Source organism: Zootoca vivipara, chromosome 9 (assembly GCF_965207765.1).
Source record: "Zootoca vivipara chromosome 9, rZooViv2.hap1.1, whole genome shotgun sequence".
Classification (NCBI taxonomy): domain Eukaryota; kingdom Metazoa; phylum Chordata; class Lepidosauria; order Squamata; family Lacertidae; genus Zootoca; species Zootoca vivipara.
Genome location: NC_142592.1, coordinates 29108996 through 29126953, shown reverse-complemented (window position 1 = coordinate 29126953; position 17958 = coordinate 29108996). Strand labels below are relative to the sequence as shown.

At 40.4% G+C, this 17958-nt stretch overlaps 1 protein-coding gene across 2 annotated transcripts in view; it reads right to left on the bottom strand.

Moving 5' to 3' along the window:
* TRHDE (thyrotropin releasing hormone degrading enzyme) overlaps positions 1-17958 on the bottom strand; it is a 204082-nt gene that overhangs the window by 24062 nt on the left and 162062 nt on the right. For both annotated transcript variants that reach the window (XM_035128521.3, XM_088651943.1), the window contains 3 exons: positions 13994-14082; positions 2411-2544; positions 2249-2304 (listed from right to left, as the gene is read on the bottom strand). In XM_035128521.3, the coding sequence (XP_034984412.3) occupies positions 2249-2304; positions 2411-2544; positions 13994-14082 (279 nt within the window). The remainder of the gene's footprint in view (positions 1-2248; positions 2305-2410; positions 2545-13993; positions 14083-17958) is intronic.

Genomic DNA, 17958 nt, shown 5'->3' with positions numbered 1-17958 from the left:
AGTGTGATAAAGATGACTACAAATTCACACTTTAATTTTGCTACACAGATGCTCCCAACAGACAATTCAGGGAGCTATCATTTCCAAAACATGGAGGACATTTAAGGGGTTGTGTATTTCTTTCATATAAATGAAGACATAACATTTAGCTACTGTAATCAATGAGCCTATGTGATCCAGAGGACGAATGTGTTGCACTCTGTAACTTAGAGGTCAGTTTTCGAGTCCTAAATTATCAGTGGACTAGACAAGTGCTTATAATTAAGCTGAAGTTACCCAAAATAAAATAATAGCAGCCACTTACTACAAAGTATTGCTGTGAAAATAAAGAAGGATGTATCAATAGGCTTATGACTTACAAGCATTTGCTCCTTACAACAGACATTATTAAAATGTTTAGTTCAAAACTCATTCAGTGAAATGAATATAAAGATCACTTAGGTGTAACCTACTGCACTGAAGTACAATAACAGATGCTTTGTATGCATTGTTAGGTAAGAGAATACCTTATGAAGCAAGTAAGCCAGCTTCCCCATTCCTTTCAATCAATAATGTCACTTTGCGAGTAATATAATCTAACAAGCATTCCCAGTTCCTCAAATTCCCACACTCTCTCACACGTCGTTCCAAGACCTTTATAGATTTCCAAACAGTCGAAATGAAGGTCAATCTAGATGAGGCTTTTGGAGATCTGTGATTGGATCTCCTAAGGGGTAGGTGTGCGTGTGTGTGTTTTAAATTAAAAGCAGTTTCTGGCGGAGATTGGACAGGAGCTGTGTTCCTGGGAGAAAGTTAACGCTTTCCCCTATACTGTTTTCCCCCATGTAAATCCCCTTCTCCCTACCCAGAAGCTGCTATTTGTCCATGAGGAAATCATACAAGTATCATGTGTATAAGTCAAAACTGACAGTACAAAGTCAGTTTTTGACTTATAAAGCCATAAATAAATCACTTACAACCTTTTTCATGTGCCTCATTGTGACCTCATTGCAACTCTCTTAAGAATGCCATCCTTACATCAATTTCAAAGAAAGGCCACTTAAAGAAAGAGCCACGTGGCTTATTAATCATGAAACTCTATTAAGGTTTACAAAAACCTTTAGCCTTTTCAGGAAACAGTTTGAGAATTCTTAAGTTTGGGCTAGCATTTCCTGTTCTTGGTCCACTTGTTCCTACACTTCACAACTTTTATTACAGTGCAAAATATAAAAGTAAGTGAATTAACATTAACTGATGTTATAATAAAATATATTCCTTGCTTTGACAAGTGAAACAGAACACAGCAACACTATAGCCCCCTTCAGACATTGCAACTAGGAGTGAAATAAATACTTCTACATGCATTAGAGCCCCAATAACACATGGGTAGCCCTGTTGTATCATAGCACGCACTACTGCAGTCATTGTCCATAGGTTGGAAGCAACCAGAATAATGATGGTAGGCAGAGCCATTTTGGATGTAGACAATAAATATACATATCACACACACACACACACACACACACACACACACACACAATTTTAGTAATATAACAGTATTAGAATATATGCAAAACTGAATCAAGCTTATGAACACATGATAAAATGTATAAATATATAAATAGTAAATAAGGTTATGAATATGAAATGTTTATTTAAATAATTCATTTCCATACTTAATATTATATATATTACATCAGCATGTAATCGATCTCTGTTCCAGCTATTTACGACTGTTTTTACGTATTCTATGAATGACTTCCATCTATTTACTACCCTTCTATACATGACTTGCTTCCTTCTCATTATTCTTGAGGATTGTTTCTGCATTGGATAACCAAGTATCGTAAAGCAGACCAAGAAATATTGTGTATGTCAGAGCAGGGAGGGGGAATCTGAAGCTTGAAGATTTTTATCATCAGAAATTATATATTGCACAAATATCACTTGGGGACAAAAAGTAGCTCATTAGTGAAATGGGAACATGTTATTAATCTCCAATGTATTAAACTGACTTTAAAGGAAAATTGATCAAGCATCTATACGCAGAAATACCCTGAGGCTTTTATCGATCAGGAATGAGGAGAGTGCTGCTGGTGGTGTTTGTGCTTCGTCTCATGGAAAGACAGAAAATTGAAGAAAGCTGGATGGGATTTGAAACACTTTTTAAAAGATAGGTTCAGCCTTAAAGCACGCCAAGGCTAACCAGGCAAATATAGGAGTATTACAGGGAGGTGTATTAGAATAGATTATCTACAGAAAAACATACCTGGCTAAATTGAATGCATCATCGATCAATCCCGCACGATTACTGACAGAGATTACCTATGAGGGTAAAGGAGAAAAATTGAACACATCAGGATAACACAAAAGCAGCAGGGATTTCAGAAATCACAAAAAATATTCAGGCAATATGATGAAATGGGCTTACCTTATGGTTCCTCATCATTTGGTCAATTAATAATCTCCAATTTCTAATGTCATAGTTAACCCTAAAATAGCCAGTTTGATTGATGTTCCCCAGCAGCCAGTTCCCCTCATTAAGTGCGGCAATCCTGTGATGCTCTGCAAAGAAAACAAAGGGAGGGGGGGAACTTAAAATTACTGGTTCAAAAACTTTTATCATTTTATATATAATTTCTCAGCCTCATTCAGCATGGTAAAATGTTTTAACTTAAACAGTTTACTTTAATTTCTCTCATAAAACACTGTAAATGAAAAATTCCACTCTTTCAAGAGGACAACTATCAATATTTTTGCAGTAGTGTCCTATCCAGATAGATATGGTTTGGGCTGAATATAAAAATGCTTTTTAAAAAAATTTGCAATGGAAATATAGAATGCATTCAGTGTATCCCCCCCCCCCCAAGAAAAGTCTGGTTATCATTGATGCTACTAATAAAAACTGAAGCCCAAATGCTAGTTCTCTCTGCCAACAAGATTTTAATAAACTCCAAACCAGGTAGCTGGCTTTAATTCGGCTTAGGGCAAAATTCCAATGTTCATCTTAGATGTGATAAATATGTTACAAGATAAAGCTCTACCTCATCAGTTTCATGTGGTGAATATTATTTTATAAATGCACCCTCAAATGGTGACAGCTAGTATTTATCACATCAGGAAGCTTGTTAGTTCTCAGTGTCTTCCACTGAGGCGGCAAAGACCAACTGTTGCCACGACAGAGCTCATTCATGAAGAATGTTCGCCACATGAAACTGATGAAGGAAAATTATATCATGAGGACTTAATTGAATAAAGGAATTGTACCATAGTCACTAAATTGGCTGGACAATGCTTGCTTAATTCTAAATATCCGATTTGTGGACCAAAGTCAGGCTGGAATGCAAGGGAGCCTTTATGACATATGGATTGCAAACAAGATGCAGTTGAACTCTTGAGTTGATTTGTTGCACAAATTAACTTCACCCACACTATATGCAGCCCAAGTGTAAAGTCAGGCATAGGCAAACTTGGCCCTCCAGATGTTTAGGGACTTCAACTCCCATTATCCCTAGCTAACAGGACCAGTGGTCAGGGATGATGGGAATTGTAGTCTCAAAACATCTGGAGGTCCGAGTTTGCCTATGCTGTATAAAGTGATAGAAGATCAGAGGAAGAGCCCTGATGGATCAGGCCAAAGGCCCATCTAGTCCAAAATCCTGCTCTCACAGTGGCCAACGAAATGTTTATGGGAAGCCTGCAAGCAGGACCTCAACACAACAGCACTCCTCATTCCCGTAGTTTCCAGAAACGTATTCAGAAGCATACTGCATCTAACCATGGAGGCAGAACATAACACTAACCATGGAGGCAGAACACTGAAAGCCTATCCTCCATGAATTTGTATAAGCCTCCCTTAAACCACAGAGCCTAGGGCTTGCTGATCAGAAGGTCGGCAGGTTGAATACCCGCGACAGGGTGAGCTCCCGTTGCTCAGTCCCAGCTCCTACCAACCTAGCAGTTCGAAAGCATGTCAAAGTGCAAGTAGATAAATAGGTACCGTTACAGCGGGAAGGTAAACAGCGTTTCCGTGCACTGCTTTGGTTCGCCACATGACTGCTTTGTCATGCTGCCACATGACCTGGAAGCTGTACGCTGGCTCCCTCGGCCACTAATGCGAGATGAGCATCACAACCCCAGAGTCGGTCACGACTGGACCTTAATGGTCAGGGGTCCCTTTACCTTTTACCTTGTTGTTGTTGTTTAGTCGTGTCCGACTCTTCGTGACCCCATGGACCATAGCACGCCAGGCACTCCTGTCTTGCACTGCCTCCCGCAGTTTGGTCAAGCTCATGTTCGTAGCTTCGAGAACACTGTCCAACCATCTTGTCCTCTGACGTCCCCTTCTCCTAGTGCCCTCAATCTTTCCCAACATCAGGGTCTTTTCCAAGGATTCTTCTCTTCTCATGAGGTGGCCAAAGTATTGGAGCCTCAGCTTCACGATCTGTCCTTCCAGGGAGCACTCAGGGCTGATTTCCTTAAGAATGGATAGGTTTGATCTTCTAGCAGTCCATGGGACTCTCAAGAGTCTCCTCCAGCACCATAATTCAAAAGCATCAATTCTTCGGCGATCAGCCTTCTTTATGGTCCAGCTCTCACTTCCATACATCACTACTGGGAAAACCATAGCTTTAACTATACGGACCTTTGTCGGCAAGGTGATGTCTCTGCTTTTTAAGATGCTGTCTAGGTTTGTCATTGCTTTTCTCCCAAGAAGCAGGCGTCTTTTAATTTCATGACTGCTGTCACCATCTGCAGTGATCAAGGAGCCCAAGAAAGTAAAATCTCTCACTGCCTCCATTTCTTCCCCTTCTATTTGCCAGGAGGTGATGGGACCAGTGGCCATGATCTTGGTTTTTTTGATGTTGAGCTTCAGACCATATTTTGCGCTCTCCTCTTTCACCCTCATTAAAAGGTTCTTTAATTCCTCCTCACTTTCTGCCATCAAGGTTGTGTCATCTGCATATCTGAGGTTGTTGATATTTCTTCCGGCAATCTTAATTCCGGCTTGGGATTCATCTAGTCCAGCCTTTCGCATGATGAATTCTGCATATAAGTTAAATAAGCAGGGAGACAATATACAACCTTGTCATACTCCTTTCCCAATTTTGAACCAATCAGTTGTTCCATATCCAGTTCTAACTGTAGCTTCTTGTCCCACATAGAGATTTCTCAGGAGACAGATGAGGTGATCAGGCACTCCCATTTCTTTAAGAACTTGCCATAGTTTGCTGTGGTCGACAGTCAAAGGCTTTTGCATAGTCAATGAAGCAGAAGTAGACGTTTTTCTGGAACTCTCTAGCTTTCTCCATAATCCAGCGCATGTTTGCTATTTGGTCTCTGGTTCCTCTGCCCTTTCGAAATCCAGCTTGCACTTCTGGGAGTTCTCGATCCACATACTGCCTAAGCCTGCCTTGTAGAATTTTAAGCATAACCTTGCTAGCGTGTGAAATGAGCGCAATTGTGCGGTAGTTGGAGCATTCTTTGGCACTGCCCTTCTTTGGAATTGGGATGTAGACTGATCTTCTCCAATCCTCTGGCCATTGCTGAGTTTTCCAAACTTGCTGGCATATTGGGTGTAGCACCTTAACAGCATCATCTTTTAAAATTTTAAATAGTTCAGCTGGAATATCATCACTTCCACTGGCCTTGTTATTAGCAGTGCTTTCTAAGGCCCATTTGACTTCACTCTCCAAGATGTCTGGCTCAAGGTCAGCAACCACACTACCTGGGGTGTACGAGACCTCCATATCTTTCTGGTATAATTCCTCTGTGTATTTTTGCCACCTCTTCTTGATGCCTTCTGCTTCTGTTAGGTCCTTACCACTTTTGTCCTTGATTATGGTAATCACCTTTTACCTTAAAGCTATCCAAGTTGGTGACAATCACTACACCTTAAACCAGGCACCCCCAAACTGTGGCCCTCCAGATATTTTGGCCCATGATCCCTAGCTAACCAGTGGTCGGGGAAGATGGGAATTGTAGTCCAAAACATCTGGAGGGCCGGAGTTTGGGGATGTCTGCCTTAAACTATGTGCTTATATGAATTAATACTTTCTTTTGTCTGTCCTGAACCTTCCAACATTCAGTTTCATTGGGTGGCCATGGGCTCCAATACTATGAGAGGAAGAAAAACCTAATCTATATTCGCCTTTTCCACAGTATGCAGATTCTTATATACCTCTATGATGTCCCCCCCCTTTTTTTCTAAACTAAAAGTCCCATCTTTACTTCATGGGGAAGTTATTCCAGCCCTTTGATCATTCTGGTTGCGCATTTCTCAACCTTTCCCAGTTCTAGAATATGCTTTTTCAGCTCAAGCAACTAGAACCATACACAGTATTCCAAGTCTGGCCATACCATAGATTTATGCAATGGAGTTATGATACTGTAAGTTTTCTTTTCAATCCCCGTTCCTAATTATTTATAACATGAAATTTGCATTTTCCCCCCACAGTTGCTGCACACTAGTTTGTCCAAATATTAATTGAGCTATTCCCAAAGTCTCTTTGGGGCATACCCTTTGCCTTAGTGGTTAGCAAAGAGAGAGTGAAAAAGAATCATACTATTATGGACTATTAAAGATGGTCAACAGCATGATTTGTTTATATTTCTCTATCTCTGCTTTATTCAAATTTCTGCTGCAGCTTCACAATTTCCTTCAGTGTTCTTTCACCCATGTTTTACTCAGACTTACACTGCTGCTTAAAACCACCACTTTGCCCCTTTTAGTGGGGAAATTCACGGACAAAGAAGGCCTTCTCTTAACTCCCCAGTCATTTACTGCACATGAGTTTCCTCCTTTTTTTCCCCCCGCCCCACCTTTCATGCATCCTTGGCCTTTACAACCTTAAGAAAAGACCAATGAAAACAGTTTAATTCTGGACTAGTAGTGCAAATTTAGTATATAGATATATATAAAAGTGCAGATTCATTTAATAATTTGCTTTGTCAGTGGCCCCAGCTTTCTGTGCATGCATTTTCCATGGTTAAGTGTTTTCAAAATGCAGTAAACATTTTACACACATTAACTGATTTGCTTTTGGAACTTTTAAGAAACCTACAAAAGGTTTTTAAAAATCTAAAAAGGCACCGTAATGTTAACAGAATCCAGTCAGAGCCTGGAGCAGTTCCAGGCCAGGTTTGATGGAAAAGACCAGGAGCTAATGTTATAGTCCACACAAGGAGCATGTGAACAAATTAACATTTATTTTCATCCATACCTATTCCTGCAGTTCAACAGAGTCCTAAGACAGCACTCAGCAGACCTAGAACCCTTTCTCAGCCACCCCAGAAGCCCAGACTTCCTCTTCTTTCCCCAGAGTTCTACTTAGTTTTAACTTAAATGGATAGTGACGTATCAACTAAGGCAGGCTGTAAATTGACATAATTAAGGCAGGATAATATTATTCACGGGACGCGGGTGGAACTGTGGGTTAAACCACTGAGCCTAGGGCTTGCCGATCAGAAGGTCGGCGGTTCGAATCCCCGTGACGGGGTGAGCTCCCATTGCTCGGTCCCTGCTCCTGCCAACCTAGCAGTTCAAAAGCACGTCAAAGTGAAAGTAGATAAATAGGTACCACTACAGCGGGAAGGTAAATGGCGTTTCTGTGTGCTGCTCTGGTTCACCAGAAGCGGCTTTGTCATGCTGGCCACATGTCCTGGAAGCTGTACGCCGGCGCCCTTGGCCAATAATTCGAGATGAGTGCCACAACCCCAGAGTCGGTCACGACTGGACCTAATGGTCAGGGGTCCCTTTACCTTTACCTTAAGAATATTCACACCTAGGTCTTGAGGCTGTTGAAGTGGGCCTAATGTGTGCTCCAGTTTGTTTGAAATAAAATGGTTTGGTCACCACCCTTTATGTAAAGAATTCACCTTCATCGTTCTGCACTCAGTCACAAGAACATAGAATTGTAGAGTTGGAAGGAACCACGAGGGTCATCTAGTCCCCCCCTACAATGCTGGAATCTTCTGCCCAATGTGGGGGTCAAATCCACAACACTGAGTTTAAGAGTCTCATGCTCTACCAAAGAGCTATCCCGATTGTCGCCCCACACCAAACTGTCTACAACAATCAGTACCGGTACTCTTACACAATAAATTATCCCAGGTCAAATCAACCTGCAGGCACAATTTCCAAGCATCATTTGTATCAACAAGTTGCCAGATTCATAGGATCTGAAAATAAACACATGTCCCAGTATGGTTTTCTATAAAGTCACTCCCTCTTATTTTTCAGCATAAATAAATATCCTATTTAGCCCATCAGCTTTTAATGTGTGGTAACTGCTTCGGGATTGGAAAACACTTTTTAAAAAAAGTAATCTTAATGATCCTCTTTCCCATCAAAGCACCCTCCCAAAAATGGTATAAGTAAGCATACACAAACACACACACACACACACACACACACACACACACACACACAAAACACTATTGTCTGGTGGTGCTCACCCACACAAATAGGCAGTTCAGTAAAATTAAAATCCAGCAAATCAAATAAAAATAGGAAAACAGCTAATTGGGGAAGACAAACAGTGTCTTGGAGCTTAGTTTAAAAGTATAAAATGTCTGTGAGATGGAAAAGCATGTTTTGGTTTGAATTTTTTGGGGGGGTGGGATTCTTTTTTAAAAAAGCTTGACATTCTGCAAGATTCAATTCGAACTATTGCAACAAATGACACCTCACCCCCCAAAATTAGACTACTGAAATAGATAAAATAGGAGTGGGACAGTATCCAGAAGTAGATTTTTGTATGGAAAGCAGTGAGCTTTGCTCAGTTCTGGAACTCTGAAAAAAATTCATGGCTCCAGAATTCTTTCATTCTAGGTGCTTGTCTTATATATACTAGTCTCCAGGAAAATCTTTGTTTCTGATTAAAAAACAAAGTAGATTCTACAAGCCTGAAGTCTGCCCACCTCCCTTCCAGTCCTTTACCAAGAAATGGATATGGCATAATGACAGTTATATGCATATAACCTTTTTAGATTAGATCAACTGAAAATTGGCCACAAACTATCTTGAGTCTAGCTACCTAGATTCCAGACTATTTTCATACATGTTATAAAGTAGTATGAAAACCTGCCAGTCAAAGATGACAGCTTCAAAACACCTATTTCATCACTACACATTTCTTTGATAAAGGAAAGCTACAGCAGTATCTTTAAAGAAAGGAGAAAGAAAACTGTTTCTGTTATCATGGTTTTCAGTAAGTTTTCAGTACAATCACAATCCATTATTTTTTTAGATAAGGGCATGATTATTTTGACCTTTTCCTACAAAGGAGAGTAGGAATCTTTTCATGTTATTCTAGTTCAAATACGTAGGAGGTTATTGTAAAGGTTGTCTGATGAATGTTCTTCACAAAGTTCTATATAATTTACTAGAATTTTATGTCTGAGCCTTTCTCAAAATTTCTATAGATCGTGGTTTCTTTACCAATGCCTCTCTGGTGTGCTAACTTCATTGAAATCATGTGCAATTTCTCTAATTATCAGAAATTTTTTACTGAAAAGTCACATTGGCAACAAAAGAAGGTGGAAGCTCATTTTATCCAAAAACAATATTTATCCTATGCATAGAATTGTTGCAAGATATAAATATCTAATACAGGTGACTAACTTTTCTTTATTATTTTTGTTTGTTCAAAATATGGAGGGTGGTTTTAGAATGTTGTCTGAAACTTCATTTATCAAGACATGAATTTGGGTGCATTTGTGCTTGCAAAAAACATGCATTCTAGAATACAAAGGCATATATAGTAGCTTAGTCGTTTTCTAGCAGGCAAACACCTTCCAAAACGGTATGGAACAAAATGACTAGTATTTTGGATGTTGGAAGGGCAAGTGCTTGCTGTTTACATTTGATAAGCAGCTGACCTACCACCCTTCATTGTACAGGGACAATTATGTAACATTAGGATTGTGTATAAACTCTTAGTTACGCAGCTGTTCTTTGAATTTCCACAACCCAACCTTACTCATCTCCCTTACAAATGCGAGATGTTACATTGTATGTAATTTATATAGAACTGTTGTTTCAGGCTTCATGAAATGTAACACTGAAATTGAGCAAGCAAGAAGCATAGCTTTGCACTGCAGAGAACCCTACACAGGGCCGGCCCTACGGCAAGGCTGGGTGGCGCAGGGCGCCGGGCCACCAGGGGGCGCCGTGCAGCTGAGCCTGCGGCAGCCGCGCTACACACTACGCCTGCCAGACAGCCGCGCTGGTAAACGGAGCAGGGGGGGGGGCGCTGGAGCGATCTTCGCACCATGGCGCCAGGGCACCAGATATGCTTAAGACGGCCCTGACCCTACATGTATGTAATTAAGTTACTACATGAGAAATACTTTACTAACTCTTTCGTGCAGCACTTCATGATATCATCCATATGGTTCAGGGGGGCCCTTGACTCTCAGCATAGGCTTTGCAGGAGGCACCCACAACCTTCTGCTCCAAGCTATAGTAATTTACTCTTTGGTCAGTTGATACATGTACAGTGCAAGTGAATGCACATTTACTCAGGAGAAGCTCCCACTATGTTCAGGGGGGCTTAATTCCTAGTAAACATACATCTAGGATTACAGTGTTATACTACTATAAAAGTGTAAATATAATTTATGCATTTTGAGCTCACTACACACTAATGCAGTGGCGTACAATACTCTCCGTTTAAAATGAATCTAGCCTTTCAAGTAGTAAACACATACAGTCGTACCTTGGTTTTCAAACACCTTGGGAGTCGAACGTTTTGGCTCCCGAATGATTGAAAACCAGAAGTGATTGTTCCAGTTTTTGAACATTCATTGGAACCCAAATGTCCAGTGCAGCTTCCGATTGGCTGCTGCAAGAGCTTCCTGCAGCCAACCAGAAGCCGCTCCTTAGTTTCCGAATGTTTTGGAAGTCGAACAGACTTCCAGAAAGGATTCCGTTTGACTTCCAGGGTGGTTTATTAGTTATTTATTGCATTCAGGGGGGATTCTGATTGATAAAAATCTTACGGAAGAGAAGATGATCTTTCACAAGATTTGGTTCCAATCCCCCGTCTCTCAAAACCCACAAAGGGAATGTTTCCTTACGCCTTTTCATTCATTACTTAATTAAATAAAGCTGGGGGCAGGGAGCAGAGTGGGGAAAATGAAAAACTGTGGCAATAGGAAGCTCAAAGGAGGTAGAGTTTGAGCATGATCCCCTGATGTCAAAAGGCCTTTCAAGTTGATAATGCTATGTGCTATTACAGTACAAAGCTTGTAGGATGTGGAACCTTGCACCAGCAGGAAGTCTTTCTGGGGAGTCGCTACCTATAGGAAGTGGTGGGTTCAGAGATGCCCTGGTGTTTTATATATTCTGGTGGTGGTAATATAAATGGGCTGCTAGTGGTGATTCAAGGAGGCTGCTTGAGGCCTGAAATTACTGAAGACCTCCATGTAAAAGCATACCACAATTTTTTTTCAATCCATCCACTCTGAAAAAAGGAATGCACTCTTCAAAATAATAAGGGAACCTTTCTAAATCTGTAAATGTTAAACTACTACTAAATGTGGTACTGCAGATGTTATATTGAAGAAAGGGGAGGTGAGAATTTCAGTTCCCTCTAATCTCCTTTGATAGTTGTGAAGTTTCAGAAGGATCCCACACCTAGGAAGGCTTTCACAATCAATATGTTAGCATTTCCAAATCTGCAGGACTACCACTCCTTACCCAAAGGTAAGTACAATTTCAATAGGAATTTATTAAACATGCTTGGTTATCCATACAACACAACTGTCAGGGAGAGTAATCCCTACAGACCATCCTTTTCCCATATACCTGGTATATCTTCTTCTGTTAGAACCTAGCAATCTTATCATAAAGTTATAACTATGGACATCTAAATACCCCTCCCAACACAGAAGAATAATTCATTTTTCGTCCCTTCTGTTCTTTTACCAGTTGGACACATTTTACCACTCAGCTACTAAAGGCTTGCGGGACTTCTCACTTATTACTGGGCTAGATCAGCCAGCCATTTGTTGCATTTGTTGTATGCACTGACTAGCATTTAAAATCACAGTTGCTATTGATTTTAACTTTGCTCATACTTGAGATCCCATGGTCCTTTTCTAACCCACTCAGGCTATCTGCATCTTGATTAGCATATAAATGAAGTTAAAGGAATTGCTCATGAATAAATACTGCTTCCAAATGAATTAGTTTTATTCACAGCTTGATAACTTCTTATACACTTTCTTGGAAATATATATAATAGTTGATCAGTGACTGCTGTGATCGTAGTTATTGTTGGCTTGTTTCTTTTCCTTGATACCATCAGTGAACTTGAATTCTGAGAATGTGAAATATGTATGGATTAAGCAAATGAGGGCGAGGGGGGAAAAGACAAAGCAACAGATTAACTGAAAGCATCAAGGCTTGCACCAATATGATATAATAATGGCCAGATAACCTGACCCAACCTTCTGCAGCCAAAGCCATACCTGATTCGTTCAATTAGAAAGTTTGTCTTTTTAGATCTCACTTATACATGAGAGGACACAATGAGATATTATTACTACTTAATGGTCTGTTAAAGAGCAAAGAGACACTCAGACTAAGGTGATTGCTTCCTTTCACCTAACTTCACTGAGGAATTTTTTTAAAATAACTTTTCTATTTTATGAAATGGGTTCAGTTTTTCCTCTTTTTTCCCAGCTAGGGGAAGGATTTTTTCTTTTTTGTATCTTGCCATTCAAACAGACCGAGCCACTTCAACTGCAATATAAATTTAGTAGCAAAAATGAGAAAAACAGCAATGAGAAGCAGCATGTACCACTTGCAAAATGAGTTTCCTTTCTGCTTCAGAGTAATACAAAAGCATCTTAAAGCAACACTAAGCATCATGGAATTGATTTGTTATTATGGCTGTATCAGAGCATAAAATGCCTCGTGGTGGCAAAAGATAGTAGTAAGAATGTGAACCTCATGAAGCCTAACATCCAGTAACAATGGTAAGGCCAGTAGAAGCTCTTTGGGATATCAGTGGACAAGGAAGAACCAGCAATTCTTTGTAGCCCTCCTGGACTAATAATGACACTGATTTTTATGAATTTTAGACTATATTATACTAGATACATTATATTGTTTTATGTAATTATTGCCCCAACTATATTTTATTCAGTCTCTGAATTAAGTGAAATAAGTTTCATGTGTGAACTCTGTACATGGGGTCTAATCTAGGATTATGAGTTTGTGGGGAGGAATGTAGGCTGTATGTGAGATACTTCTAACCTGTAGATCCAGCAAGTGTTAATATACAAGTCAGGCTAGCTTCCTGTGTTGAAGTGATAGACAGGGTGATGGGCCATTAAGGAAGCAGAAGAAAGGGGCTCTGTGTGAGATGGCAAATGGGTGGCGTCCCTCTCCTAGCTCGTGGTTAGTTAGAAGACAAAGCCAGATTTTAGAGTTGAGTTGCAGTAATATGACCTGGAAGTAATGCAGCAAACTGGAGAGAACAATGTCTGATTACTGTTTGACTCCAATAATGTAGCTACTGGAGAAGCAAGACTCCTTTTGGGGTATTAATACTGTGAGTCCCTCTATCACAGGCTTATGTTGCATATATGTGTAAATAAATAAAAACACCACAGTCTTCACTGTGCCTCATTTTCAAAATGAAACACAAACCCTGTATAAGCACCAACTATATTTTATTCAGCATCTGGATTAAGTCAAATGAGTTGCATGTAGTTCCATACATGGGGCCCAATATAAGATATCACCTTCCTCAGAAGATCTTTGTAGTCTAAAGCCTCTTCAATTTATTCTTTGACTTATGTTAAAATTAACAACACTCTTCTTTCATTTCCTCCTCTAAAACAAAAATGTCTTTCTTACCATTCATTTTTCAGCAGCAGGAATAAAGTTTCGCACAGCTAATCAATGTCCTAAGATCAATTGTGAAGAAACAGTTCAGGGGAAAAAAACACACACATGAATGCTTTATGAGATTCCACTGGGAGGAAAGTTTATTTTTACCTGATTTGTTAGACACCCATATAATTGCCTCTGATGAGATGTGGCTCGTATTTCCTACTGCAATTGTTAATGGGATCTGCCACAAGTAGCTGCAAGACAAAGGAGGGGGATCTAAGAACAAAAATACTGAACTGGTTCTTCTCACTTTACAGCAATCAGGGATTACATCAAAGGAATCAAACAATTTCAGTAGTAGAGCAGGTGTTGATTCGAATGTTACTTTGCCTTTCAAATAAATTTGCTATTGGCAACAAAACAATAAGAATGTCATTCATCTTTCAAAAAAGACAGTGATGCCCCCCCTTTTTACATACTATCATAACAAGATAGTTTCTAGTAAAAAATAAAGTTACAAAAAATGATTTCCAGTAGTAAGAAGAGTATAACCGAAATTAATTTAAGAAGAAGATAATCTAGAGCAAGCATATGCTTTGGTTTTAGTGACAATATACATTTCTACTACTGCCATTTTTAGTATCTTCTTAAAGTCTGCTGACAATAAAATTTTATCCTCGATTGCTTACAGCCTTGTATAATTATTCGTATTTCTGTAAATCAAGTGTAAAATGCTACACTTTATGCCCATTTTACACAGATGTAACATACTGGTGAAATCAAGCTCTAGTTTATTAATAGTATAAAATTCATACAAGAATAATGGACCCAAGGTTTATGCAGTCATTTGCAACAGGAGCTGCTTTATACTGAATACCCTTTTTAATATTTGACGTCCTTTTTCTGCAGGATGATGTACACTCTATCCTCGTAAGTAAAAGATAAAAAAGAACATATCCAGCCACAGCAGTTCTCCAAAATGTATCAGCCAAATGTAAACATACAGATGAGATACGCAGCACAGAAGTGATGCCCTACAATTGCAGAGGAAATCTAGAAATGGAACCGTGTGTTTTGAGGCAAACACCAGGTCCCCAGCCTCAAGTTTAACTTGTAATGCTGATGGGGAAGTGCCATTTGCAGGAGATAATAAGCAGGAGGAAGGTCATACTGTATTTTACTTTAATACAACAACAACAACAACAACAACAACAACAACCCAGCCCGGCTCCAAGACTGTAAAATAAGCATTGGGTGGCATTGCTGGGGTACAAATATATAAAGGGGAGAATAAAAATCCCACTTATTGATTATTCCTTACAGATGACCCAGCCTGTCTAAGTCAGTGGTGGCCAACTCCCAAGAGACTGCGATCTACTCACAGAATTAACAACTGGCAGTTATCTACCCCCTTTTTGGGCTTCTGGTCAAAGTTGTTTAGCTTTTTTTAGGGAGGAGGGAAGCCCCAATTTTTGAGAATTCAAGCCTATCTTCAAGGGAGAAAGGAAAACAGCCACTCACCAACAGATCGCTGGGGAAACAAACAGCCTCACTGAGAAAACTCCATCTTCTATTCTGCAACATTGTGCAACAATGGAGGGCGGACCGTATTTTACATGTGCTAAGGAAAGGGTCCCAGCGATCAACCACGATCTACCAAAACCTCCCGGGAATCTACCAGTATATTGCGATCGAACTGTTGGACATCCCTGATCTACGTCATACTACCCTGGCAAGCACAGTTTTGGGGACAAATACTTGCCGATGTAAAATGTAGCTCTGACCCGAGACATAGAAATTTAATTTAGTACAATGAATTTTTTTATCATTAGAATAGCTAGCTAAGAGGAAACTGGTTAATTCTGCTATTGGGAAATGTTCCCAGCAGGAGAAATAACCACCTCAGATGATTGGCTCTTTGTGACTAAAAGAGGAATACGCGGCCATATTATTCACACATGCCCTGCCCTCTATGCCAAATGCAAAGGATAATGATGAGCCAAGTGGGATTCACAGAAAAGAAAAAATGCTATTAAATTTACTGAGAGGTCAGTGACTTTGGATTATTAGGAAGGACTGAAAGAGCTAAGTAGTCAGTATATTAAAATACAAAACAGTAAAAGGGAAGACATGATTGTGTATCGGTATGGCTGGCTTTTTACTATAGCTGCAATTCAGAACATGGTTATGTGCTTAAACTTCATTGATTATACTGGACTGCAGTCCATCTTTTATTGCCACTTGAAGATGAAGTGCAATGTAACAGATTTTAAATTGCATCCAGTTATATAATAAAATACATAATACTGTCATAAATTTCCATTAAGGTAAAATTTACTTTTTGAAAAAAGATGTTTTATGTGCTATTGGAGTTAAAAAATATGTCTGCAGTAATTTCTGTACTTCAGTATACCATCGTATACCCTTACTAAAGGCACTGGCTGGTGAATATGCTAGCATTGCTGAGTTTTCTGACATATAGCCATCACACACAGATTTTCTTTTCTCATTTTACATAATAATCTGATATTACTATATAATGTAGGGTGCAATCATATACATAAAAATCTACTGGATGAAGGGCTGTAGGATTTGGCAGCAGCTCCTCTGTACCAGTGGGAATTGAGAATAGCTACAGGCATAGCAGACGCTGGCAGAACTTCTCAGATATGCCAGAAGAATGACAGAAGTGGAGAGGGATTTGTTGGCATGATGCAGCTGTCAGAGGAAAATCATGGGGTGACAGTGCAACTTAAAGGCAGTAGATACACTCCCTGATGCAATCCAGCATTAATTACCTACCGAACCCACACTGAACACAAACCTACCAAGTTACATGTTATTGGCTATGATGGGCGGAAGCCAAGACTACATGCGGTTGAAATGTATTTTCCACATCCTCAAGCAACAACAATTGAAACTGATCCCACAAAGTCTGGCTTGCCGCTGCTCTGAACAACTCCACAGGGACCGTATCAAGAAGAGAATGCCATTCCAAGCAAACACAAGTGACTTTATTCTCAACGTGCTTTACAAACTTGGAACAGCAGGCTTCCAAAGATGCCGTTCCCCTCTCCTCTGGGCTAGTTCTCAATAAAGACTTCATCACTTGGGACAGTTTGGCTGGGCGGTTCCTTGGGAATGCAATGGAGGCAGCAAAATAGGATTTATTTTCTCTCATCACCACCACATAGTAGGCATCACGTCCTCTCACTTTTATCTGGTTGCATTCACTGCGGTACTTGCATCACTTAAGATATAACTCTCTTCTGGGTTGTTTTGTTGTCTTTTAACCCCACACAAAACAAAGGGGCATTACAGTCTTTACCACACCTGAGAGGGCACTTAGGAGTGATTGTATTGAAAGCCTTTTCCATCTAGGGGCAGGCCATCTTAAGAGGCTCCCAGCATTGCAGGAGAGAACTGTCCTTGCCAGTCCAAATCTCACCTGGAAGTAGTCTATGACAACTGAGTTATTCAAACCTCCCCCAATTCCATCCACTCTCCATCTGCCCTGTTGCAAAGCCCAGTTCAATGTCCCGGGTTAGCAATGTGTTGAGACAGCATCATGGTTTTGTCATGGTTCAAATCCCTGCAACGTGAAATCCCAAGCTGTACTACTATGGCAGCCCAGCAGGTCACCCAGAACACCACCCCTGAGCCCATCTGTGCCAGCTCGGATAGAAAGGATGCTTGGCTGGGCATCAGGGAGGGTGGTACATTAACATTATTTCTACTCCACCTCTCTGACCAAACTTCAGGTAAAGGTAAAGGTAAAGGGACCCCTGACCATTAGGTACAGTCGTGACCGACTCTGGGCTTGCGGCGCTCATCTCGCATTATTGGCCGAGGGAGCTAGCGTACAGCTTCCAGGTAATGTGGCCAGCATGACAAAGCCACTTCTGGCAAACCAGAGCAGCGCACGGAAACGCTGTTTACCTTCCCGCTTGGAGCGGTACCTATTTATCTACTTGCACTTTGTCATGCTTTCGAACTGCTAGGTTGGCAGGAGCTGGGACCGAGCAATGGGAGCTCACCCCATCGCAGGGATTCGAACCGCCGACCTTCTGATCAGCAAACCCTAGGCTCTGTGGTAACCCACAGTGCCACCTGCGTCCCTGCAGGTGGTA